The 25431-nt window shown below is 44.9% G+C and overlaps 3 protein-coding genes across 7 annotated transcripts; 1 reads left to right on the top strand and 2 right to left on the bottom strand.

Moving 5' to 3' along the window:
* Positions 1 to 772: 772 nt before the first annotated feature.
* Znf771 (zinc finger protein 771) lies at positions 773 to 10411 on the top strand. 5 transcript variants are annotated; one of them, XM_078024054.1, is made up of 4 exons: positions 773 to 958; positions 1311 to 1460; positions 1869 to 1902; positions 9312 to 10411. In XM_078024054.1, exons 1-4 carry the CDS (start codon positions 788 to 790, stop codon positions 10379 to 10381), a joined length of 1425 nt encoding a protein of 474 aa, XP_077880180.1. In that variant the 5' UTR covers positions 773 to 787; the 3' UTR covers positions 10382 to 10411. The 5 variants fall into 5 exon arrangements, with proteins under 5 accessions (XP_077880180.1, XP_013213439.1, XP_040133150.1 ...); XM_013357985.4 differs by lacking the exon at positions 1869 to 1902 and having other exon boundaries at positions 9312 to 10355; XM_040277216.2 differs by lacking the exons at positions 1311 to 1460; positions 1869 to 1902 and having other exon boundaries at positions 9312 to 10355.
* A 2755-nt stretch (positions 10412 to 13166) lies between these two features.
* On the bottom strand, positions 13167 to 16125 carry Dctpp1 (dCTP pyrophosphatase 1). The gene is made up of 3 exons (XM_005323854.5): positions 15956 to 16125; positions 15215 to 15325; positions 13167 to 13662 (listed from the first exon to the last, which is right to left on the bottom strand). The coding sequence occupies exons 1-3, from the start codon at positions 16057 to 16059 to the stop codon at positions 13362 to 13364; spliced, it is 516 nt and encodes a 171-aa protein (XP_005323911.1). The 5' UTR covers positions 16060 to 16125; the 3' UTR covers positions 13167 to 13361.
* Positions 16126 to 22813: 6688 nt separating this feature from the next.
* On the bottom strand, positions 22814 to 25083 carry Sephs2 (selenophosphate synthetase 2). The gene has a single exon (XM_005343003.5). It carries the CDS (start codon positions 24901 to 24903, stop codon positions 23551 to 23553), a length of 1353 nt encoding a protein of 450 aa, XP_005343060.2. The 5' UTR covers positions 24904 to 25083; the 3' UTR covers positions 22814 to 23550.
* Between the last annotated feature and the right edge of the window lie 348 nt (positions 25084 to 25431).

Genomic DNA, 25431 nt, shown 5'->3' with positions numbered 1-25431 from the left:
TTCAAGACCAGCCTCAGCAATTTTAGGGAGGCTCTAAACAACTTAGTGCGACCCTGTGTCAAAATAAAAAATCAAAAGGGCTGGGGATGTAGCTCAGTGGTAACTTGCCTGTGGATTCAATCCTCAGCGCACACACACACACAAAGAAAAAAAAAAAAGAAAGAAAAATATCCTGAGAGCTTCTAATTTTCCCTCTGGGCTACCAATTATCAGGAATGCTATGACACTCCTACCGTATAACTTAGGCAAAGCAATTTACCTCCCAGAACTTCATTTAGCTCATCTGTAAAACGGGCCATGATCCTTACTGTGAAGATCAAAGGAAATCAAGCGTGTAAAACTTCTTAGCATAACTGGAGCATAGTAGTCACAGAACTCAATAAATGGCAGCGGTAACTTGCATGGTTGTTGCTTCGGGTAGTATGTATTCAAGAAGTAAGGTATCCCGTAGGCCAGGGGATAAGGAAAGGAGATGTGGGGAAAGGAAAAAAGGGCAAAGGAAAGAAAGAGGGAAGAGGTGAGGAGGCAACAGGGTCCGCCCTCCAGGCGGGGTGCCAGCGAGAGGCCCAGGCCGGGGTGGGAGCGCACGTGGCCTATTTCGGGCGGTGCAGACACATTTGGCGTAGAGAAAACTAACGAGCCAGGCCCGGAGACTAGCCTTGAGGATAGGTAGCGGTGGCGAGGACCCTGAACGCTGGGCTTAGGTGGCTCCGGGTCCTTAACAGTTAGGATTCTAGGGAGGGATCCAGGTCCCAGCTCGCCGCCCTCCCTTGGCGGTTTGGGCCGGATGCCTAGGTTCTCTGGGCTCCTCCCCTGGAGGCGGGGCTCTGAGTTCGGACCAATAAACGACTGTTTCTGGGGCCCCGCCCCCGCCCCGCCCCCGGAGCCGCGGCCTCGCAGAGTGCCCAACCGCCCCGCGCCTAGGCCTGGGGCAGCGCGAGCGCCGAACCTCCCGCTGGTGAGTGCGCACCTCTCCCTAGGGTCTCCGCCCAATCCCGCCTCCAGCCCTTGCCCTAGCGCTCCAGGTCGCCGACCCAGGCTCTGGGGAGTGACTCAGCGCGAGGAGGGTGGCGACTCGCGGGGGCTTGGAGATTCGAACTGCTCTGGGCCTTGAATGCCGGGATGAGTGGGTGTCTCCGGGGTTGGTCACTGGACAGTGCTGGATCGTGGGCTGGGCAGGGGTGAATGGGAGAGGGCCATACTCGGAGACCAGGGCAGGGCGGGGGAAGCCACGGCTGCACCGCCTTGCCTGGGCCAGGGCCATGTTGGGGGGGCGGGTCCTGAGCCTCTGATCCAGCTCCCTGCCTCAGGACACCAAGATGCCTGGCGAACAGCAGGCAGAGGAGGAGGAGGAGGAAGAGATGCAGGAGGAGATGGTGCTGCTGGTGAAGGGTGAGGAGGAGGAGGGTGAGGAGAAGTATGAGGTGGTGAAACTCAAGATCCCCATGGACAACAAGGAGGTACGTGTCACACACACACACACCCTGGGGCCACAGCCCCCAAATCTAGTCCAGGTTCAACCTCCCCAGGCAGCAATCAGGGATCCTGCCCTAATCTCCCTTGACTCTCAAACCCAAAGTCTCAGGGTTGGCCATCTGCCATCATATAGATGTCTATCTAGCTCCTTGTGTATGCCAGGCTCCATACTGGGTACTGGACAGTAAACTCTACTGTAGGATTCCCGTAGAACTTGGTGTCTGGCAAGGTTAGACCAACAAGTAACCATGTAGTCACAATCTTGTATGATGGGTGCAAGCACAGGGGATGATGAAGCCCAAGGTGGGAACTTAATTCAGACTTGGGGTTGGAGGGGGAGTCAGGTTAGGCAACAGTAACAATGGCTAACTATTCAATTTACTTTCTGCCAGACACAATTCCAAGCACCTCCATTTGATGATACAGGTAGTATTTATTCTGTTTTACAGGGGAGACAGTTTGGCAACTTGCCAAGGTCTCAAATTTAGAAAAGGGATGGCTTATCTGAGACCAGTAAGAGGCTGAGGGCTGAAATTGGGTCACTATCCCTAGGCAGAGGGACTGGCTCTATTAGGGAAGCAGAGAAAGGAGCCGGACTCTGAGCAATGAGGGCAGGTAGTTCCATCAAATTGTAGCATGGATAAGAGTAGGTTGGTTGTCAGGCCACAAAGGGAGTCCAAGTTTTATCCTGAGGCTATATGAAGGTTTTTAAAAACAACAGAGTGAACTGAGTTTCCCATTGAAGACACTAGCTGCCATCAGGTATGTTTTCACTTTCCAGAGGTGCACAGTACTCTGGCTACCCCAAGTCTGAGTATCACTCAATCTAGCTGGAAGGCTCCTTCTGTACTGCCACTCTCAGGGCCCAGTTATCAGGGAAAGGAAGTTCTGCTGCCCCCTAGTGGGCATGGTGGATCCTAAGGGGAGGGGGACTGGCTCCCTGGGTCTCCAGTTTAAATAACTATCTAGTTCTATTTTCTTGGGCTTTTCAGGCCCATCATCCTAGCTCAGCCTGCTTTCTCTTGCCCTGTGAATCCCTGATCTCCTCCTTTTGCCTGTAAGTACAGAGTCCTAAACTTAAGGTGGATTTCCAACTCCATCACTTTACCAGTCATGTGACCTTGGATAAGTTTCGTAACTTTTTTATGCCTCAGTTTCCTCATTTGTAAAAGGGAAGCCATAATAGCATTTACTTCTTGAAGTTGTGAGGATTGAATGAATATGTGTATAGAATTAAAACTGTCTGGCACATAATAAACATTATTTAAGTAGTTATTATTATTAATTGGTCTCTTCCCTGAAGTTCAGTACCTTGGGCTCAGTTGTCCTTTAGGAGATTTTCCAATTCATTTTTAATCAAAGGTCTTTCTGGGCTGAACCCTGAGGACTGGGGATGAACAGAGCAACCAACATGGAGGCCTAGATGGAGGACTGAAGGCAGACAACCCAGGCAGTGGGGAAGACTTCACAGAGATAATGTTTGATGGGGACCTTTAGGCTTAGTGGGTGTTTAACAAATGGAGGAGGAGGAAGAGCACTCCAGGAAGAGGAAACTACAAAAGATAAACTTCAGAGGTGTTGAGACTAAAAAGGTAGGTGGGGCCACAGCATAAAAGGCATTGAAACAAGCCAGGGTAGCCACCTGCAGGTTATGTGTTAGGTTAAGTGATGCCATTGGAAGCCTTAAATCAGGGAAGGGACATGACTGGATTTCTATTCAGAAGAATGATTGGCTGCTATGGGAACACCAGGCCAGGTAAGGCTAGTGACTTGCTCTAAAGTAGTAGTGGCAGTGAAGGAGAGAAAGGGATATTTGGAAACCTCAACTAGTTTTGGCTGGAGCTGAGGGGTATAGGGAGGATTTGGTGTGAAAGTCACAAAGGTATGTTGGGCCAGATTGTAAGTGGTATCAATAAGTCTACCATTTATTAAATTTGCTTCAGCTTTCTCATCTGTAAAATGGGATAATTATATAAGATCTTTGAATGCCAGAGTATACATATCCCATGAACATTTAGCACTCTGCTCACAAGATAGCTTAGTGGTTTGCTGTGTGACCTCCCAGAGTCTCGTTTTTGTATGTTAGTGATTTCAAAATTGCCTTCCAGGCTGGGTGCAATGGTGCATACCTGTAATCCCAGTGATTTAGGCGGCTGAGGCAGGAGGATTGTAAGTTCAAGGCCAGCCTCAGCAATTTAGTGAGACCCTGTCTCAGAATAAAATAAAAGGGTCCGGGGTGTAGCTCAATTGTAAAGTACTCCTGGGTTCAATGCATAATATCAAAAAAAAAAAGCTTTCCAATGCTGTGACTCTTAGCTATCACTCAGACCCATGACCAATCACCGACCAGAACAGACCTTAAAGGGACTAATGTATTCTTTTTTTTTTAATCTTTATTTTTATGTGGTGCTGAGGATTGAACCCAGGGCCTTGCCCGTGCTAAGCGAGCACTCTACCACTAAGCCACAAACCCAGCCCAAGAGTGTTCGTTCTGCCTATCTAAATCTAATCTGTCTTTAAGGAGTAGAAAAGATTTTTTCAGGCCTCTTTACACATCTATGGCTGTCTTGCCCTGGCTTGAACCCTGGAGGGTTTTCTGTTTCCCTAGGATGAAGTCTCTGTTTCTAAGGCTGGCATTCAAAGCTCCTCACCATGTGATCTCATGTCATTCTGGCTTCTCTAACTCTTCAACACTCATCCCATGTGCAGCTTTAAACTGACATAACCGTTTCTCACCTATGAGGTCTTACCCATATGATTTCAGCCTATAAAACCCTCTTCATCTTTCTATCTCCTTTCTCCACGAGTAGCTCTTTTCTCTTCCATATCAAATTGCTTAATTTATTTTTCCTTTTTTTGAGATGGAGTCATGTTACATTGCCCAGGCTGGCCTTGGTCACACTTCTGATCTTTCTGCCTCTGCCTCCCAATAGCTGGGATTAACAGGTGTGTACCACAACACCTGGCAGATTACTTAATTTTTAACATGCATACAAATCACCTAGGGATCTTGTTAAAACAATTTTTTTTTTTTTGTAGTGATTGTGAGAATTTAAAATGAGAACATGGAGTACTGGGGGTGTAACTCAGTGGTAGATGGTTTGCCTGGTATGCACAAGGCCCTGAGTTCCATCCCCACTACTGTTAAAAAAAAAAAAACAAAAAAAACAAAAAAAACTACATAGATATATATAGAGAGAGAGTTTATAAAGTGCTTTAAAAAAATGAGAACATGGGTAAGAATTCCTAGCATATAGTGAATATTCAATAAGTGATATTGTTATTATTAATAATTAGAAAAGTAGTGACTAAGGAGGAAACTGGGATATTTGCCTTGGTTAAAAAATACTTAAGGGGCACTTGGGTTAGGGCTCAGTGGTAGAGTACTTGCCTAGTATGTGTGAAGCACTGAGTGGTTCAATCCTCAGCATCACATAAAAAATAAATAAAATAAAGGTATTGTGTCCATCTACAACTTAAAAAAAATTAAAAAAATATTTAAGGGGTTGAAATATGACTGACTGGTAGAGCACTTGCCTAGCATGTGTGAGGGAGGCTCTGGGTTCAATCCCAAGCACTGGAAAAAAAAAAAAATTAGGCATGGAATTGTCCTAATAATTAATTTCAAATGCCTGCATTATTACATTATACTATATTGTATCTCCATAGTTCCTCTTATTACAGGGCAAGTATTATTTATTTTAATTTTTAATACAATAGTTGTAGAATTTGAGAACTGCATAGGCCTTTCATGATTGCCTAGTCTGGTATTTGCCAAGTTCCAGTCACATGTATATCACATACATGTTGTATTCACGTTATTTAGTAATACTTTTTAAAAACAGATTCACAATATTTTTGAAATAAATTTGCCTTATCTAAACAATAATATTTATGAACTTATGGGTTTCATGTGATATATTATTTTTCTAATGTTTATACAGAAAACACATAATGAGTATAATAAGGTAAAAATTTGCCCACATACCACTTAGAATACTCTTGTGTCTTATGCTGTGCATGCCTCAAGTTGGGAATTTTTTTTTTAATTCATTCATTTTAGTTGTCAATGGACTTTTGTTTTTTGTTTATGTATGGTGCTGAGACTTGAACCCAGTACCTCACACATTTGAGGCAAGCACTCTACCACTGAGCCGGAATCCCAGACCCAGTGGGAAGGTTTGATCTTACTCAGCCTACCTAGCCTTCTTGGGATGGTGAGGCAGGGAAAGAGAGTGACTTACCCAGGTTCTTTTTTTTTTTTTAAAAAAGAGAGAGAGAATTTTAATATTTATTTTTTAGTTTTCGGCGGACACAACATCTTTGTAAGTGGTGCTGAGGATCGAACCTGGGCTGCACGCATGCCAGGCGAGCACGCTACCGCTTGAGCCACATCCCCAGCCCCATTACCCGGGTTCTTAATGAGTTAGACTCAGCTGCTTCAAAAGATTCTTCTTCAAGCTGGGCGTGGTGGTGGTGGCGCACACTTGTAATCCCAGTGGCTCAGGAGCCTGAGGCAGGAGGATTGTGAGTTCAAAGCCAGCTTCAGCAACTTAGTGAGGCCCTAAGTAACTCAGTGAGACTCTGTCTCTAAATAAAATTAAAAAGGACTGAGGTTGTGGCTCAGTGGTTAAGTGCCTCTGGATTCACTCCCTAGTGCCAAAAAAAAAAAAAAAAAAAATCTTCAGATGGCAGATGCTCAAAGCCTCCCCTCCTCGATTGTATATAGCCAGGATGCTTGTGTGAAGAATTTGGTGAAGCCAGTATAGCAAGTCCTTGGGCTGGCCAAAGTCACCTTAAAGAAAGGTGCCAAGGGCTGGGGATTTTAGCTTGGTGTCAAGAGTACTTGTCTGTCATGCTCAAGGCCTGGGTTTGATCTCGAGTACAAAAAATTTTTAAAAATTGGGGGGGTTGGTTCAATCTTGAGTACAAAAAAATTTAAAAACAGAGGGGTGGGTTGCCAAGGAAAAAAGGTCCAGAAAAAATGTAGCTATAATGAAAAATGCAGTCTCCACCATGGCTGACACGTTGAAATAAACCCAAGAGACATCAAAACCAGAGCAAAATTGGAATATGTGACCTTGCCTCCAGACTGTGCCAGACCTGCTGTGGGGAGTTTCTTGATTTAAGTATCAAGTTGTATTTTAACCTTGAATTTCTCTTGGGGAAAGCCAGGGACTTGGAGTCCAGCCTCTGTCATGTCTTGGCTGTGTGAATTCAGGGCAGAGAGCAGCCTCCTGGTGGAGAGTAAGCACTTCAGTCTGTCCCGCCCACTGTTGGCCTGTGAATTTAGTTTCCCTGTGTCTCAGTGTTCTCTGTTAAGTCACATTTGATTAAGGGGGTGACAGGAAGATTTAATACAATAATGTATATACAGTACTGTTGTCAAAGCTTAACATTATGATGTTGATTACAATAGTCCCTCTTATCTTGGGGAAGACACCCCTCAATCCCACCGTGGATGCATGAAACCTTGGACAGTACTGAATATTCTGTTTTTTTCAGATACATACATGAAGTTTAAGCACCATAAGAGATTAACGACAATAATAAAATAGAACAATTATAACAATATATTGTCCAGAGTTCCTATGGCTGTTGCTAAATTTCCCAAGTTATCCTGTTTTTCAGCTTGAATTCAAAGATGTTCTTTTTTTGGGAAGTGGAGGTACTGGGGTTTGAACTTGGAGGTACTTTACCACTGAACTGCATCATCAGACCTTTTTTTGTTTTAATTTTTTTTTTTTTTTAAATTTTGAGACAGCGTCTTGCTGAGTTGCTGAGGCTGACCTCAAACTTGCAATCCTCTTGCCTCAGCCTCTCAAGTTATTGGAATTACAGGCAAGTGCCACTGCCTGGCAAAGCTGTTCTCTTTTGACAAAGGATTTGGAAGGCCTTGAAGTTGCCCTTGTGCAGCTTCAGAGAGAGAAGGCCCCACTATTCTCTTACTGTCACTTTTACCCTGTCTTAATCTGTATCTCAATATAGATTATTTAAAATGGGAATAGTGATAGATTGATTACATGATTACAGGAGAAGCTAACACTGTCTTGTTCTTAAATGTACCAGGTATTTCTTTTGATAGTGTTTTTTTTTTTTTTTATGGTACTGGGGATTGAACCCAGGAGTGTTCTACACTTAGCTACATCCTCAGCCCTTTATTTTGTTATGTTGCCAGATTGGCCTTAAACTTGCAGTCATCCTGCCTCATACTCCAGAGTAACTTGGAAATACAGAGGTGTACCGCCACACCTGCTGAATTAATGTTCTTTATTGTTTGGCCTACAGTAGATATTCAACATCAGCTTTGCTGGGGTGAGCACTCTCTTTGCTAAGAAGGGAGCAACGTGCCCTCAATATTACTCTTCACTCTATTAGTACAAAATGTTTTCCCTTCACCTGTCTCTTACAAAGCATTCTTTCCTCTAAGACTTCATGAAACAGGCTCATTTTCAATTTTTTTTTTCCACTTAGGGCTCAAAATAGCATTTTTGTTTTTGTTTTGCTTTTTCTTCACAGCTTTAAAAAAAAAAAAAAGCAAAAAAAGATAGGTGCTTGCTCTTAAAAGTTTATTAAAGATCCTGGACCTGGTCCTGGCCCAGCTGCCTTGCCTCCTTCTCTAACTGCATCTGGTTGCTCCTCTTCTGTTTGTCTCTGCCCATTCTCTGGGTGAACGCCTTTCAGTCTTAACGCTTGAAAAACAGTCTGTAGGTTGACAGTTTTCTATTAATATCTCCAGCTCAGGCCTTGCCTCTGAGCTCCAGATGTGTCAAGAATTCTCCATTTAGCCCCAAACAGATCTCACCTCTCAATTTGCTCCTTCCACCTTCCTCACTCAGTGAGCATGTAATGGCCACTCCACCTTTGCAATCTCTAAGCCCCCAAACCTTTAAGTCGTTTTGATTCCTCTTTCTTTATATTCCATATCTAATCTGTAATTAAATCTTTTGTCTCAAATTGATAAATATGTCCAGAGGCAGATCACTTCTCACCACCTCTACTTTTCAGTTGTTTCCTGGATCTAAGACACAATCTTCTCTTGCCAGATGACAGTAGTATCCTCACTGGGCTCCTGCTTCTGCCCTCTTCCCTCCTTCCTCTCCTTCACTGGGTTCTCAACCCCAGCAGCATGAGGGAACCTTTTTAAAATGTGTGATCAGGTCGCTTACTTGCTTTTAACCACTGTTCTAGTGGTTCCACATCTCACATTAAAATATTAAAAACCAAAGTGCTAACTGGGCCTTGGGCCCTAATTAAGAGATCCCCTCCACTATTACAATTCCATCCATTTTTCTCCCTCTCAAGTTACAGTATCAGTAAGGTGTTGTCACCCCTGCCCTGCTTCTGGGGATTGAACCCAGGGACGCTTTTATCACTGAACTACACCCTTAGCTCTTTTGGTGGCTGAATTGCAAACATCCAACCCCAGCCTGTAAGTCAGTAAGGTATCTTGACATTTCTATTTAAATTTGCAACATCTCTCCAACATGGGCAGTCCTTATTTATTCTTTCTGAAAGCAGAGATTTTTTTTTTAATGACTTATTTTTAGTTAATGCTGAATTCCCAGTGTTTAGAATAGTCTAGCACATTGCACGTGCCCAGGGAATATTGGCTAAGTTAATAAAAATAACTGGAATGCCACTGGGCATTGTGATATGTGAGTTATGTATACTATTTCATCTAAGGCACACAACCATACTCTGAGGAAGGCACTTTTGCGTTTTCTATTTCACAGATGGGGAACAGAGGCTGAGAAAGAGGTAGTGAGAGGAGACCAGGTCTCTGGCTTGGAGGCTTGCTCATCAGGGCTGATCTGTACCCCCTCTCCCTGCAGGTTCCCAGCGAGGTGCAAGTGCCAGTGCCAGTGCCAGTTCCAGCGCCATCTGCCGACCCGGCGCGCCCCCACGCGTGCCCGGATTGCGGCCGCGCCTTTGCGCGCCGCTCCACGCTGGCCAAGCACGCTCGCACGCACACGGGCGAGCGGCCCTTTGCGTGCACCGAGTGCGGCCGGCGTTTCTCACAGAAGTCAGCGCTGACCAAACACGGCCGCACTCACACAGGCGAGCGGCCTTACGAATGCCCAGAATGCGACAAGCGCTTCTCCGCCGCCTCGAACCTGCGGCAGCACCGACGGCGTCATACTGGCGAGAAGCCGTACGCATGCGCACACTGCGGCCGTCGTTTCGCGCAGAGTTCCAACTATGCACAGCATCTGCGCGTGCACACGGGCGAGAAGCCGTACGCGTGCCCGGACTGCGGACGAGCTTTTGGCGGAAGTTCGTGCCTGGCGCGCCACCGACGCACGCACACGGGCGAGCGGCCTTACGCATGCGCCGACTGCGGCACGCGCTTTGCGCAGAGTTCAGCACTGGCCAAGCACCGGCGCGTGCACACTGGCGAGAAGCCGCACCGCTGTGCAGTGTGCGGACGGCGCTTCGGCCATCGCTCCAATCTGGCAGAGCATGCGCGCACGCACACAGGCGAGAGGCCCTATCCGTGCACGGAGTGCGGCCGCCGCTTCCGCCTCAGCTCGCATTTCATCCGCCACCGTCGCGCGCACATGCGGCGCCGCCTGTTTATCTGTGCCGGCTGTGGCCGGGACTTCAAGCTACCCGCAGGCGCCACTGCCGCCAATGCCACCGAGCGCTGCCCAGAGTGCGAGGGCAGCTGAGCCAGCGTGGGGTTGGAAGCGTCCGAGTGGGGAGGGCCACGTTGGAACTTCAGCCTGGCTGTGTTAACCTGGATGGCTCCTCCTCGGCAGCCGGGTCTGGGAGACAAGGAAAGTACCCTACCAGGGTCCCTGGAAATGGTGCCCACCTCCCCCTCACTACATCCCCTTGGCCCGTATTAGTGAATAAAGTATTATATCTTCACTCCACCCGTGCCTGTGAGTGGAGTGGGTAGGGGAGAGGTGGAAGATTGGAGTGTTTTCCATTCCTGGTTGTTGTGGAACTAAGTGGGGCTGTAAGGCTAAAGATGCTTCCTGGAATTGGGCTGGGGTGGGAATCATCCACACTTGGCCTTTGGTTGTCATGTTCTCATAACCTCAGATCTGAAAAGATGCATAGAGCAAGTTCCAGACAAATAGTATTGCGTTCTGCAAAGCTTTGGTAAGCAAGGCATGACCTTGGCGTATGGGGAGGGAAGAAAAAGTATAGCCGTTAAAATTTTTAGTATTTTGTGTTAGCTCACTTTCACCCTTAAAACATCCTTTTGTCTCCATTTTTGCAGATATAGGGAGCAAATGGCAGAGCAGGGACAAGTTGCCAGGCTGGTTCAACAGTTGTGGTTTGGTTTCAACTGAAGTTTGATGCAGTTTAGAGGTTCGTGGTTGGAAATGTTAAAGCTGGGTCTTAAAGGTCAAGAAAAAATTAGGACTGGGGAACATGGAGAGAGCCCCTAAAACTGCATGCAACACTCATTACAGTTTGCAAACATCCCCTGGGTTAGAATGTTAGGAACAAAAAGCAAGGAGGTTGGTGGGAGATGGACTGAGGGAAACCAGGTTAAAGGATCTAAGGCAGAAAAGAAGCTTGGAGAGATCAGGAAAGGATGAACTTGACATCCCTGAGAAGCCATAAGTTCAGGGCTGCAGGGGTAGCTCAGTGGTGGAGCACTTGCCTAGTATGCATGAAGCTCTGGGTTTGATAAAAAAACAAACAAACAAACAAAAAACATCCAAAACAAAGACCTATAATTCAGGACAAAGGGTGGTCCTAGGTATGAGGGAAAGGAGAGATGGGACTATTAGCTGTGTGACCACATGGCTGTGTCCCTGAGAAGGGACATTGGGATGAAGGGCAGGATAGAAACTGGAGTGGGGACATTTGTGACACCCCAGTCAGGACATGTTAAGTATGAAGTAAATGTGGAAGGGTCAGGGAGGTCATTGAAAATAAAGACACCAGATTAGGTGGCCTTGACACCATGTCCATCTCCCAAAAGGAAGTTTTGTCTGGGAGATGAAGAGGTGAAGTTTCATGAAGGAGGGAGTGGTCAGATGCTAGATGCTGCTGTGATATCAAGTGCATTCATCTTGTGTGTGATGTCTGTGGGAGAATGAAGTAGTGCAGGTGAGTGTAGATAACTCATCTGGAAGGTCTGTTGTACAAGCTACAGGAAAAGTAGCTGAAGGTTTGATGATTTAGTTTTGTCAAAAGGGGAAGATTCAAATATGCTCTATGTACTATTGGGGCAGGCTAATGAAAAAAAAAAAGCTGGGTAAAAGGGTAGGCACCTATTGTCTCAGCTGCTCAAAAAGCTGAGGCAGGAGGAACACTTGAACCCAGGAGTTTAAGACCTACCTGGGCAATACAATGTGACCCATCTCTTAAAAAAAGACAGCTGAGAACTGTGGCACATGCTTATAAACCCAGCAACTTGGAAGGCTGAGCCACAAGATCACAAGTTCAAGGCCATCCCAAGCAATTGGTGATACGGTCTCAAAAAAAGGACTGGAGATGTAGTTCAGTGGTGAAGAGCTCCTGGGTTCAACCTCCAGTACTCCCTCTTCCCAAAAGTTGATTACATAAAAGGGAAAGAGATAATAAAGAAGGAATAAGCTGGGCACGGTGGCGCACTCCTGTAATCCCAGTGGCTCTGGAGGCCGAGGCAGAACTGTGAGTTCAAAGCCCCAAAAACGTGGTGCTAAGCAACTCAGTGAGACTGTCTCTAATAAACACAAAATAGGGCTGGGGATGTGGCTCAGTGGTTGAGTGCCCAAGTTCAATCCCTGGCACCAACCAAAGAAGAGGGAATAAAATTGGAAACTATTAATAAGATTTCTCTTATCATTGGATAGAGACAGGAAGGGTAGGCTCAGAGACCTAGAGCTGAAGCAGTTCCAATCTGATGGATTCTGTTTTACTTGGGAAGGATTCACTGGATAAGAGGACAGGAGAGTGGGGCCTTAGTATGAGAGGGATAGCAAGTCAGTGACCATTGTTAAATCTCAAAAAAAAAATTTCTTTAATGGCAATACTGGGGGTTGAACCCAGGGCCTTGCACATGCCAGGCAAGTACTGTACACTTTAGTATAACCCTAGCCACAAAAAGTAGTTAAAGGTGCTTTTCTTTGTATTACCCTGCTCTGTGAGATGCAGGCCATAGGTATTTCAGATAGGAAAGTGATGTGCAAAGATTACACAACAGATAAACTGTACAAATTCAACACTGTAATTTACTTGGAGAGGAAGAACAAGAAATTGACCTAATTGATATGTGGTCTTCAATTTTATGAAGGTGGCCATGAGAAGCAGCAGCTCCCTTCTGCTCTACATCAGAGATCTGGCCCTGATTTGTGTCTCTGATGGACCCCTGAAAGCTTTGAGTTGAAAAGGCAAAATAGAACTACAAACTAACAGTTATTTAAACTGTGTACTAGGCTATTATTTTCATTTTACAAGAGATGAAGTAAAATGATGACTGTCATCCAGCCCCTAAGTATCTGAACCCAGAGAACCTGGTCCTGAATATAACTGTTAACCAACACTGTATATAGCCTCTGATGTCCTCTATAGGTCCAGAAGTGGGAAGACTTGCATGAAATTCCTGTAGGAATTTACTAACAACTGGATCACTGCCCTGTAGATAGAAGGTAAAATAGAGAACTGTAAGTATCAGGGCTCAGAGACACTCCTGGTGCCCTTCTGCAATGCTACTGATAGCCTACCTAGCCACCTCAGAAGAATCGAGAAGTTAAAACCATTTTATTGGGGGAGAAAACACCAGAAGGCTATCTTCTGGAGGCTCTTGGGCCTTGAAAACTGGGAAATGGGACCCTTAAGCCCTGATTTGTTAGGAAAGGACTATAATAAGTTCTGTAGCCAGGCCACCCTCTGCTTCTCAGATGCCATGCTGAGTTGCAGGTTCTGATCCCATGTTTCTATGTTGAGGTCTGGCTTGAGGACTCATGGGCAAGGTCTGCAGGACCCATAGTCTGGTCTTCAGAGATGGCCCCATGGGACAAGTCTGTATACTTGCGGGCTGAGCCACGTGACAGATGAACGGGGTAACGTCGCCGGTTGGTATCCATTTTGGAGAGCACTGCTTGGGGCAGATCCACATGGCAACGGGCTGCTAATGCCACCAGATAGATGAGGACATCACTAAGCTCTTCTTGAAGGGCTGCCCGTTCCCTTAGGGGCCAGGCTTTGGGGCCAGGTTCTGCATCAGACTTCCACTGACTGGGGGCAAAACAAAGACAATCACATATAGCTTCTAGCGAGGACAATGGGCTCTATCTCCCTAAGGAGCACTTTCAGTCCCTGCAGCAATGAACTCCCATCTCCCAGAAAGTTCCTCCAAGGATAACCCAGAATTGGGTTCAACCCTGGTACCAAAAAAAAAAAAAAAAAAAAAAAAAGATGTCACAATTCTAGATCTTTTAAAATTAGTTAATTTATCATCATCATCAGTCTCCTTCCACTGTGAAGGTTGTCTGCTTTGTTCAAGGTCATATATCTTGATTCTGTTTTTGAACCTTAACTATTGAACCAGCCCTACTTACACACCCCCCCACATACATGTATATAAAGTTATACATGGACACAATATCTTTATTTTCTTTTTTCTTTTTTGGTACCAGGGGTTCAACTCTGGGGCACTCAACCACTGAGCCGCATCCCCAGCCCAACTTTTTATATTATTTAGAGACAGGGTCTCACTAAGTTGCTTAGTGCCTCACCATTGCTGAAGGTGGCTTTGAACTTGCGATCCTCCTGCCTTAGCCTCCCAAGCCACAGGGATTACAGGTGTGCGCCACCACGTCTGGCTAATACCTTTATTTTGTTCATTTATTTTTATAAACAAAACTTGTTTATAAAAATAAATGAACAAAATAAAGATATTTTTATTTATGGATGGAACCCAGTGCCTTACATGTGCGAGGCAAGTGCTCTGCCGCTTAGCCACAACCCCAGGCCCCCTTTTTATCTTTTGAGCCAGGGTCTTACTAAGTTGCTTAGGTAGGACGCCTTGCTATATTGCTGAGGCTGGCTTTTGAACTCCTGCCTTAGCTTCCCAAACTGCTGGGATTACAGGCATGTGCCACTGCACCCAGCTCATGTCTTGATTTTAATTGACTGGTTGATACTAATTAGCCTCTTTAATGGTCTCCCTGTCTCATTCTCTCAGTGATTTAATTCATCCTGCAGGTACAGTTATCTTTCTACTACTCAAATGTGGTCAGGTCTTCTGTCCAAACTTCATCACTCTCAAGCCCCAATCCTACCTTTCTGGGTTCATCTCCAGCCCTGCTTTTGCACAGCTCTATCACTCATCATCTGGATAACTACCAAATGGCTATGATGTGCCAGGCAAATGGACACACCCGAGAACAAAATAGATACAAAATCCCTTATCTTTCTTGGGAAGATGATACTGGAGGAGGATGAGATTCTCTCCAAGTTTAACTTGCCTTTTCTGGCCTCACTACCATTGCAAACTCCTGTCTGGAATACTATACATATGTGTTCTAGAGAAAACCTTGTTTTCAGCCCCAGAGACAAAGGTAAAGGGCTATTACCACAACTCCTCCTTACTATCCGGGTCTATCTTGCTATTTTCACACTTTCTTTCCCTGGAGACTGGGTGCTCCCAGAGGGTTGGTACCTGGGAGTCATCTCAACCCCAGCACCAGGCACAAAGACCAGCAGTGAGGAGGGAAACTGAATCCATGAATCCAGTTTCTCCCATCCCCCACAACAGATTGTTCCAGAAAGCTTCCCATCTACTCACAAGAGTTCTGCCAGCTCTCCCACTTCCCCAACCAAGGCCAGTAGGAGGTTCCGAGGCTGGTGGAACTGGTCCCAGTCCCGCTCTGCAGCAAACTCTGCATGGAGACGCCGGCTGGAATAAGATAAAGGAGTAGAAGTCCAATTCCCAGGGTTAGTGGTTGGGGGAGGAGCTGCAGGGCCCAGGCAGGTACCCCAGTGATACGTAAAGGGGGCTTGGAGTCAGAGGACTCTGCAACTAAATCCGTGGATGGTCTTAAATAAGTAATTTCCTCTTTATGAGACTTGGTTTTCGCATCTGAAATTCAGCGTGCCCCTGCAGACACTTTAACCTCTAGCAGTACCTAACAATACTTTATTATTCCATTGCTAATTCTGAAATTTCCTCCACTTGGAATATCCCTATCTTTGCACATCTAAGTCCTGCGTATTTTACACTTTCCCTAAGAAGCTTTTCTTGATTTCCTCCAGCAAAAATTAATGTTTCCTACCTCTCCGCACTTCATCTGCCCCTGTTGGGTGGTACACCCACTCCGGAAGGGCGGAGGCAGTATAGACTCCTGGGGCAATTTCCCCGCTTTAGTTGTGAACTGCTGAGCCCACTTTGCTTGAGAGGTTTAGAGGCTCACCAGGGGTCAGCCAGTACTACTGCTAGTCATTTTTCCCTACCACGTGGGAGGACCCGTCCCATGGCATAGAGGAAGGGGTCAATCTTTCCACCCGAACCTGGTCGTGGATTGCTTACATATCCTCCAGCGTGGGTTCCGGGCTGAAGCTGAATGAGCCGGCGGCAGCAGCAGTATCCTTTCTCCCAGCGTCCCTCTGGGTATCACCTCCGGCACTAGACATGCTGCACAACCCACTACAGACGCCACTGCACAGAACTCCGCGCCACGCTTGGAGCCCGCCTCCAGGGCCCCTAACCAATCACGGGCGAGCTCAATTGCTTCACCGAGTAGTGCCGGCGGAAAAACCAATCACCTGTGTGGAGTTTGCTACAGCCCGCCCCGTATCAGGACTGGACCAATCTGAGGAGCTTTAATCCTGTAGTCCCTTACTCCGAAGAATTCTTCCGCCTAAGAAGGCCGCGGTACCAACTTGACACGGAGGAAAGGACAGAGAAGCGGGAGGAGAGGGCGTAGCCGTTTTACTCCTTTGTGGGCGCCAGAGGGCGCCAAAGCAAAATGGTAGGTTAGGAGGCCGAGGGTGTGTTTGGCGGGAAATTCCATAAGTGAATGTATCCTCCGCCTGCATTAAATTCGTCAGGGTTTAGGGACTCTGAAGATCCTCTAGACCAACCTCCACACTATCTGGATGCGATCGAAGGGAAAGAATGGAACAAAGTCGGGACCACGACCTAGGTCTTTTGTCCCACTTCTCCCAGCCCCGGCTGATTGCTGTGGTTGGAAGGAGTTAACCCCCATTTCTGTCTCAAGGAACCAGTCGGTCCTCCTCCCTACCCGCAACGTAGATTACGTGACATTGAAATATGTGACCCATTACAGACTGGCCTCTGCCACCTCTCCAGACCCATGTGTCTCTATCGCAGCCATACCACACACAAAACCACCACGCTTGCTGGGGAATTTATGAGGTGATCATGGAATTGTTACTTTGGCTGAGACCCGCTGAGTTGTTATATATATGACCAAGGGAAGAGGTTTTTTGTTTGTTTGTTTGTTTGTTTGTTTTCTCTCTCTCGGCACTGGGGATTGAACCCAAGAGCACTCTACCCTTGAGCTACATCCCTACCCCTTTTTATTCTTTGAGACTGGCTCTGACTACATTGTCAGTCCGCCTCGAATTGGCGATCTTCCTGCCAGTTGCTGAGATTACAGGCGTTCGCCACTGCACGCAGAGAAAAGAGATCTTTGTGAAACACAGGAACTTGAATTTTGTCAAATCCAAGCTTTATAGAGAATTATTTATTTTCACATACCTATTATGTGAAAATAAATAACTACTGTCTGTTCTCCAGGAGTTCAATGAGGCATACAGTTTATTGGAAGTGAAAGACTAAGAAAGTGGAAGAAAAGACAGATTTTAGAAATTAATATTCCAAAGGGGCAGAGGAACTGAGGATGTAGTTCTGCAATAGAGTGTATGCTTAGCATCTCCAGTGCCAAAAAATAAATAAACAAAAATAAGTCCCAAAAGTACGGCAATTCCACCACTAGGCACAAGTTTTATTAGCACCTATGTTATAATACTTGAAATTGTGATAAATATTAAGGTAAAAATTAAATGTTACCATAGTTAAAACACTGTAAATCTGGGGAGAGTGGTACATACCTGTAATCCCTGTGATCTGGAGGCTGAAGCAACAGGATCAAAAATTCAAGGTCAATCTGGGCAATTTAGTGAAACCCTGTTTCAAAATAAAATTAAAAGAGCTGGGGATGTAGAGCTCTTGCTTATCATGCATGAGGTCCTGGGTTCAATCCCCAATACCACAAAAAGTGTTTTAGAATATTTTTAGATAAAAATAAAGCAAGCCAGTAGCAGTGGTGCAACCCTGTAAGCCCAATGACTCAGGAGGCTGAGACAACAGGAGTGCAAGTTCTTGTCAATTTAGTGAGATCCTGTCCCAAAATAAAACAAAACAGAGCTAGGGATATAGCTCAGAAATACAGTGCCCTGGGTTAAATCCCTATTACCCTCCTCCCCCCACCCCACCCCACCCCTCCAAAAAAAACACTGTGAAGAGGATGTGACAGCATGCATGAGATCCTGAGTTTGATCTTCAACATTGTCCATACCCCCCCAAAAAATAACACTTATGAAAAGTGATTAGGGGCATCTGCAGATTGTGTGGTTCAGGAAAGAGGTGATAAGCACTATTGGTTAACCTACTTTTTGCCCTCCTCCATGTGCATACACACATACACACACACACACACACACACACACACGCAGAGCATACACACACTCTCACACACATACAGAGAAAGTGTTTCAAAATAAATGGGCATTTGATTTGTGTGCTGCTAAACTGATGAGCAAAATGAGAGTGCTGAATTAGCCACTGGATTAGGCAACACAGATTGGATATAACAGACAACAAAAAAAGAGAGGTATTGGATAGCTCTGGCTTGAGTAACTAGATGGGTAGTTTGGGTATTTGCTGAAATGAAGACATAGAAGACCTGGGAGTTGGGTGGGAAGGAATATAATTAATTGAGATTTAAGACATGTTCATTCCTAGCAGTTTTCTTTCTTTTTGGTGGTTCTGGGGATTGAACCCAGGGCCTCACCCATGCTGGACAAGTGCTCTACCACTGAGCTATATCCTCAGCCTATCATTTTTTATTTTGAAGCAGGGTCTCATTAAATTACTGAGCACCCTGAGTTGCTGGGATTAGTGTGCCTCTGTGCCTAGCCAGATTTGTCAATGGATTGATGATGATGCCAGCTTCCACCACTATGAGACACCAAGAACTAGAAAAGTGGGAAAAGAAAGGGTGTTAAGGTCCCAAAGGTCTACTTCATTTGCTCATTCATTCATTCTTTTATTCATTCAATATATTCTGATCATTAACTCTGGATCAGACAGTGTTGTAGGTGCTAGGAATACTGAACATCCCTGCCATCTTGGAGCTTACATAGCAGGGGATAATTTTAAAGCACATCAATACATTCTCAAGATAATTACAGATTAGGATAAGAGCTGTGAAGCAAATAGGGTGATAAATTGAGAGTAGCTGGGTGTTGGCTGGGAGGTCAGAGATGACTTTTTGGGGAGTTTTTCCTTGGTTGTTTTGGTTCTTGGTGCTAGAGATCAAACCTAAGGTTTCTGCTCTGCCACTGAGCTACATCCCCAGCCAATTTGATTTTTTATTTTGAGAAAGAGTTTCATTAAGTTGCCCAGTCCAGTTTGGAGTTTGGGATTCTCCTACCTCAGTTTCCCAAGTAGCTGGGATTACAGGCATGCATCACCACCATACCCAGGCATGTACCACTAATTCTTTTTACATTGTCCATTATTATTTCAAAATAAATTTTCAACAATTTAATGTACCAATGTTCTATCAGTTCCATTTTTCTCTTTTCCCAGAGATCTTTAGGTCCAGTGTGGACTGATTGCTCTCTAAGCCAGCCATTCAGCTTTGCCTTCACTTCTCTGCTGGGTTCCATTTCCTGGCTCCCATGTTTTACTCTTTCTCAGTTTGCTCCCCCCCCCTTTTTTTTGTTGGAGCATATTTTCCAGCTGTTTTTGATTTTTGTTGGTTGGTTGGTTTTGTTTGGAGGTGCAGGGATAGAACCCAGAGCCTCATGTATACTAGGCAGGTACTCTACTATTGAGGTTAGTCACAGCCTTCCAGTTGTTTCCTGAAAGCGTATGGGATGAAACCAGTTTTACACTTTGTATATACTAAAAATATTTTTATTCTACTTGTTTAAAAAATGTAGCTTTGAGGGGCTATGATGGTGGCTCAGAGGTAAAGTGCTTGCCTGGTACGTGTGAGGCCCTGGGTTCAATTCTCAGCACCACATACAAATAAATAAATTAAATAAAGGTTCATCAGTGACTAAAAAATTTTTAAAATGTAGCTTGGCATAGAATTCTGCATTACAAAATCATTTGCCCTCAAAATTGTGAAGATACTACTTTTAGCTTCCAATTGAATTTTGAGAAGTCTGATATCTCAAACTTTTGTGTATTATTGTGGTGATTTAGAAGCATGGGTTCTGAAGTCAGATTGCCTGTCTGATACTGGACAGATTTTTTTTTTCCTTGGAGAGAATTTTTATTTATTTATTTATTTTTAGTTTTCGGCGGACACCACATCTTTGTTTGTATGTGGTGCTGAGGATTGAACCCGGGCTGCACGCATGCCAGGCAAGCGCACTACCGCTTGAGCCACATCCCCAGCCTTGGACAGATTTCTTAATCTCCCTGTGTGTCAGCTTTCTCATGTGCACAGTGGGGTTGTTGGAAGATTGAGTTAAAATCTATTAAGGACATAATACTGCCTGGTGCAAAGTATATACTGTTTAATCATTTGCTATTTTTTTTTTCCAGAGATACACATGAAAGTTTGTCAGAGTTGACAAAGGCACATCTCTTCATAGACAGCATAGACAGAGAAAGGAAAAAACAGTATTATTGTTAATAGGGCATTTGTACTTTAATGAAATTTGCATATGTTCTAAAATTCACTGCTCTGGGAATTCAAGAAATGGGTGACTTAAAGCTTTTAAGTTTTAGGAAACATGTATTATTCTTTGATAAATTAATTTCTTCCTTTTTTTTTTTTTTTTTGTATCAGGGATTGAATGAGGCACTTGACCACTGAGCCACATCCCCTGCCCTATTTAGTATTTTATTTAGAGACAGGGTCTGAGTTGCTTAGTGCCTTGACTCGCCTTTGCTGAGGCCAGCTTTGAACTCTCCTATCTCAGCCTCCTGAGCCTCTAGGATTACAGGTGTGGGCCACCACATAGGGTTTCTTCCATTTTCTTTTTTACCTCTTCCGGAAACTCCTCTTCAAGGCTAAACCTCCTAGCTCACCTCTAATTTCCATACATTTTCCCCTCTCTTGTGTATCTTTTTGTCTTCTTATTCTGCTTCCAGAGTTAACTTTATATTTTTCTGACTCTTGCTAAATTTTTTTTTTTTTAGTTGCAGTTGGACATCATGCCTTTATTTTATTTATTTTTATTTGGTGCTGAGGATCGAACCCAGTGCCTCACATGTGCTAGGCAAGCGCTCTGCCCCTAAGCTGCAACCCCAGCCTTGAATTTAAAAAAAATTTTTTTAGTTGTCAATGGACTTTTATGATTTTTTAAAAAAATTAAGTTATAGATGGACATAATACCTTTATTTTATTACTTCATTTATTTACATGGTGCTGATAATCTAACCCAGCACTCCATGCATGCAAGGTAAGCAGGCTACCACTGAGCCACAACCCCAGTCCCTGGACTTTTATTTTATCTATTTATGTGCAGTGCTGAGAATCGAACCCAGTGCCTCACACATGCTAGGCAAGTGCTCTGCCACTGAGCCACAACCCCAGCCCTGAATTTTTTTAAATTTAGTTTTTCTATATTCTAAGTGTGTTGTTCTCTTAAAGCATTTTTGTTATTTGTTTTGGTTACTAGAGATTGAACCTAGAGACTTGTAGGTGCTAGAGAAGCACTCTGCTACTGACCTACATCTCCAGCCCTTTTTGAGATAGGTTCTTGCTAAATTGTGCAGGCTGTCCTTGAGTTTGCTTTCCTCCTGCCTCAGCTTCCCAAGTAGCTGGGGTTATAGTTGTATGCCACCTTACCCAGCTGTTTCATTCTGTTTACTTGTTTTCAAGTTGGAAGCTTGCCTTCAATGTCTAGTGATCCTTGACTGCTCATATTTAAGGAGGCATTAAAAAGCTTAAAATACCAAGTGAAGCCTTTCAACCAGGAGGTGTCACAATACAGTGATTTTCACAGGGAGCATCCTAAATGTTTACATCTGTTTTTCTGGGCACGTTCATTTTCTCTGGAGTATTCTCCAGTATTTCACCTGTGCCAGACAAGAAATGGTTTAAGCTTCTTGGCTAGGGTTGCTTGTTTATTGATACTAGAGATGGAATCCAGGGCCTTGCCTATATGCTAAGCACATGCTCTACTTCAGAGCTATACTACCAGTCCCTTGACCAGTTTAACAACTAAGCTTGGAAAGGGGATTGGGATTGTATCATTTTAAAGTTTTTATTCTTCTGTTTTCAGTCACACTCCTTGTCCTCTGCTGTGCCTAAAGTTCCTGACTGACCCTTTCCCTGCAGGAGTGAGAGGTAACTCACTTACTGTGAAATGGATGGATTTGAGGAGCATAAAAATATAATTTCCCCATGTGTAAACTTTTTTTTTTTTAAATGGTACTGAGGATTAAACTGAGGACTTGTGCATGCTAAACAAGTGCTCTATTATTGAGCTATATCCCCAGACTTTTATTTTTAATTTTGAGACAGGGTCTCAGTAAGTTGCTTAAGACCTCGCTAAATTGATGAGGCAGACCTTGAATTTGTGATCCTCCTGTGTTAGCCTCCCTGTCATTAGGATTACAACTTAGGCGTGGGCTACCAAGCCCAGCTTTAAAATTTTTCTTTTTGAACAGGGTCTCCCTAAATTCCCAGGCTGGCCTCAAACTTATGAATTTCCTGTATTGGCCTCCCAAGTAGTTGGGATTGTAGGCATGCAGCACTGTGCCCAGCTTTGTATATAAACTTTCAAGGTTTTTTTTTTTTGCCACCTCTTGCCCCCACTGTCCTATGTATCATATCTCCTTGCTTCTTGTTGGTATTCCCCGACTTTGGCAGCTTCTTCTGCTAAATCTTTCTTCTTCCTTTTCATCTTCCAAGAATTGTTGACACCTTTCTTTTGCTATTTTCTCTCCTACCCTTAAATTTGTGGAGTTTATACCCATTGAATCTTTCCCTGTCATCTCAGGGACAAATTTTTGTGTTAAATTCCTTCATCTAGGATAAGGAAAAACACTCTCACTTTGCCAGATACTAAATGTAGCAATGGTTGTTTTGTTTGTTTGTTGTTTTTTTTAGCAATGGCATTTTATGACTGTAAAAAATTAGAATCCCAAAGAACCAAACTTTAGCCAGAAGAGTTTTCCAACAAAGTTACTCTTATTTATTTAACTATAAGAAATTACTCTTTATTAATTAAATCACAAGGAATTTTTAGCACAAAATTTAACATATTAATGACCACCACATCCTGGTCTCTAGGGCTTGCTCTACCTTTCCCAATCCTTAGTGGAATTTAGAAGGAAAGACATCATTAACAGAGACCAAGTCAGATGGTTGCAGGTTCTCCTTTCCCAGTTACTGGACAAGCTGCTCAATTCTTGTCCAGAGAAGGAAAGAGCCAGTTCCTCATAAAAATCTAATAAAGAATTTGACATTGTATTATAAGATCTCTCTTAACAATTTAGATTTATCAACAGTTTTGGTCCAAACTCATTGCTTCTATTTTTTTTTCATTTTGCAATTTACTTTTTGAGTATGTAATTTTAGTATCTCATTCCTTGTGCAGAAATGAATTAAACCAGTGCAAAGAAAAATCCCTTAGACTGGAACAGCCTCATCTTGCTTTGGAAAGGTTTTTCTGCTCTTCCTCCACCCAAGAGATAAACACATGTCCCCCCCAAAGTCCAAAATGTTATTTCTGGCCTTGGAATGTACATAAAGGTAGCTACTGATTAGCTGATTCAAATCACCGAGAAAGCAGCTGGAACCACTATGCAGGCAGCCTTCTTTGGAAGTTTGTTAATATCCACTCTTGAGAATCCTCCATGAATTTATATAAAGGCTTTAAGTTCCTAACAACTTCTGCAATTCCATTTCAGGAGCTAGGCTCTGAGGAGGCGTTGGAATTATCAGGAGCAAGAGCAGCAGCAGTGGCCCCACGAGGTAGAACCTCAATAACTCGAGGCTTGTCGATGATACGGGCTGTTCGGTTTCCCTTTTCCACGATGCCTACGATCCATGCTTGGTGACCCTCTCCGTACTTGGAAGATTTTATTTCTGAGCAAAATCGAGCTGCCTGTTCTCTTGGCAGACAAATTAGTAATCCCCCAGAGGTTTCAGCCGAAGTTCCTTGAAGTAGTCCAAATCGCCCACTGGCCTTGCTGATGGCAGCCATCTTGGCAATGATCGGCAGATTATGAATGACAAAGGACACCTCATTTCTTTGTTGTTTTGCGAGGTTCTGAGAGTGTCCTAAAATGCCAAAGCCTGTGATATCGGTGGCTGCATGGGCATTAAAGGTGTGCATTAATCCGGCAGCAGTTCTATTTAGGGTAGCCATATTGAACATAGCTTCCTGATAAGCCAGCTCTACCTCTTCTCTGGAGACCACCATTTTTATCTTATTCCATCTTTCAGGATTATCCAGCCATTGGTGAGCATTAGCGGCGACTTGAGTGCCTAAGGGTTTGGTTAACACGAGCACATCCCCTACAACTGCATTGTCAGGCATTATGAATTCATTTGGTTGACATACCACAGTGGCAACTCCCCCGATGATAATCCAAGGGTTGACCACTGTTTGTCCACCTGTCACTGCAGTGCCTCCCTCCTCAGCAGCATCCCGAAAGCCTTTAACCATGAGTGGTGTTACCTTTTCTCGTTCCTCCTCATTCATACTCTGGCTGACACTGAGTAACATTAACATGTTGTCACATTCAGTAATGCCCATGGCGTAGAGGTCACTCAGCACATTTGCGCAAGCTATACGCCCCATCATGTACGGATCTTCCACCAAGGGGTAGAAAAAGTCCGTGGTCTGCACCAGTGATAGGCCTCCGTGCCTCAGGGGGATGACGCAGGAGTCCATCCCAATACTCAAGAATGGAAAAGTTGGGCTGGGGCCTGTCCCAGAGGTCAGGCCAGCTTCCTGGGCCGCCTCTTCCTGGCCTCCAACCAGGCCTGGGCCCGGCTGGGGCCGCACGTCCGGCCGTGACAGTCCCGCCAGGAGTTTGAGCAGCGTCTCCTGGGGGACCTTGCAGCCTCAGCCCTTCATGCCGGAGAAACCGGTCAGCCGCCAGCTCGGGCTGAAGCCCAACGTCTGGGGATCGAAGGGCCGGTAGCTCGAGAAGCCCCGGCCGAGAGACATGCCCGCCGGGCCCGAGGCGCCTTCCGCGGTCACCAACGCCGCCATCGCTTCTCCGCAGGCTCCCACCGCGGTCTCCCCCATCGCGCCGACCGAGCAGGGAGAGGGGAGGATGGGCGGGGGAAAGAGAAGAAGGTCCTTTTATTTTCTACTCAAGCTTAATTTTAAGTAACAGTCAGATATTACCGGAAGAGCTTCTCTCGCGCCGCAAAACTCACTGCACACGCTGCCTTCCCGGCTTCCGAGTGAGAAGCGGCCGGCCTCTCTTATTTATAGGTCTAGTGATTGACAGCCCCGCCATCCAATGAAAACTTGCCTCTGAGAGGCGTGCTTCCTTTACTCCAAAAGGTGCATTACAAATTGGCCACCCGCTTTCAAACTGATCCCAGAGAGGTTATGAAACGTCACGTGCTTTAGTATGCTCCGCTCCTAGTATTAAAAAAAAAAAAAAAAAATCTTTCGTAAGTGGTTGGAGGAACACTGCGTCCCTGAAATCATTTTACCAAAGACTAGAATTCTTGCAGGCTAAAGAAGATCGGTGACTCGACAAACCTCGTGGAGGTCAGAATAGTCCTAGGGTCACTTGACAGCGTATAAGATCCAGGATAGCAA

The sequence above is a fragment of the Ictidomys tridecemlineatus genome, chromosome 10 (assembly GCF_052094955.1).
Source record: "Ictidomys tridecemlineatus isolate mIctTri1 chromosome 10, mIctTri1.hap1, whole genome shotgun sequence".
Lineage (NCBI taxonomy): Eukaryota > Metazoa > Chordata > Mammalia > Rodentia > Sciuridae > Ictidomys > Ictidomys tridecemlineatus.
Note: the sequence above shows the minus strand (reverse complement) of the source record. Positions and strands in the feature narration are given on the sequence as shown.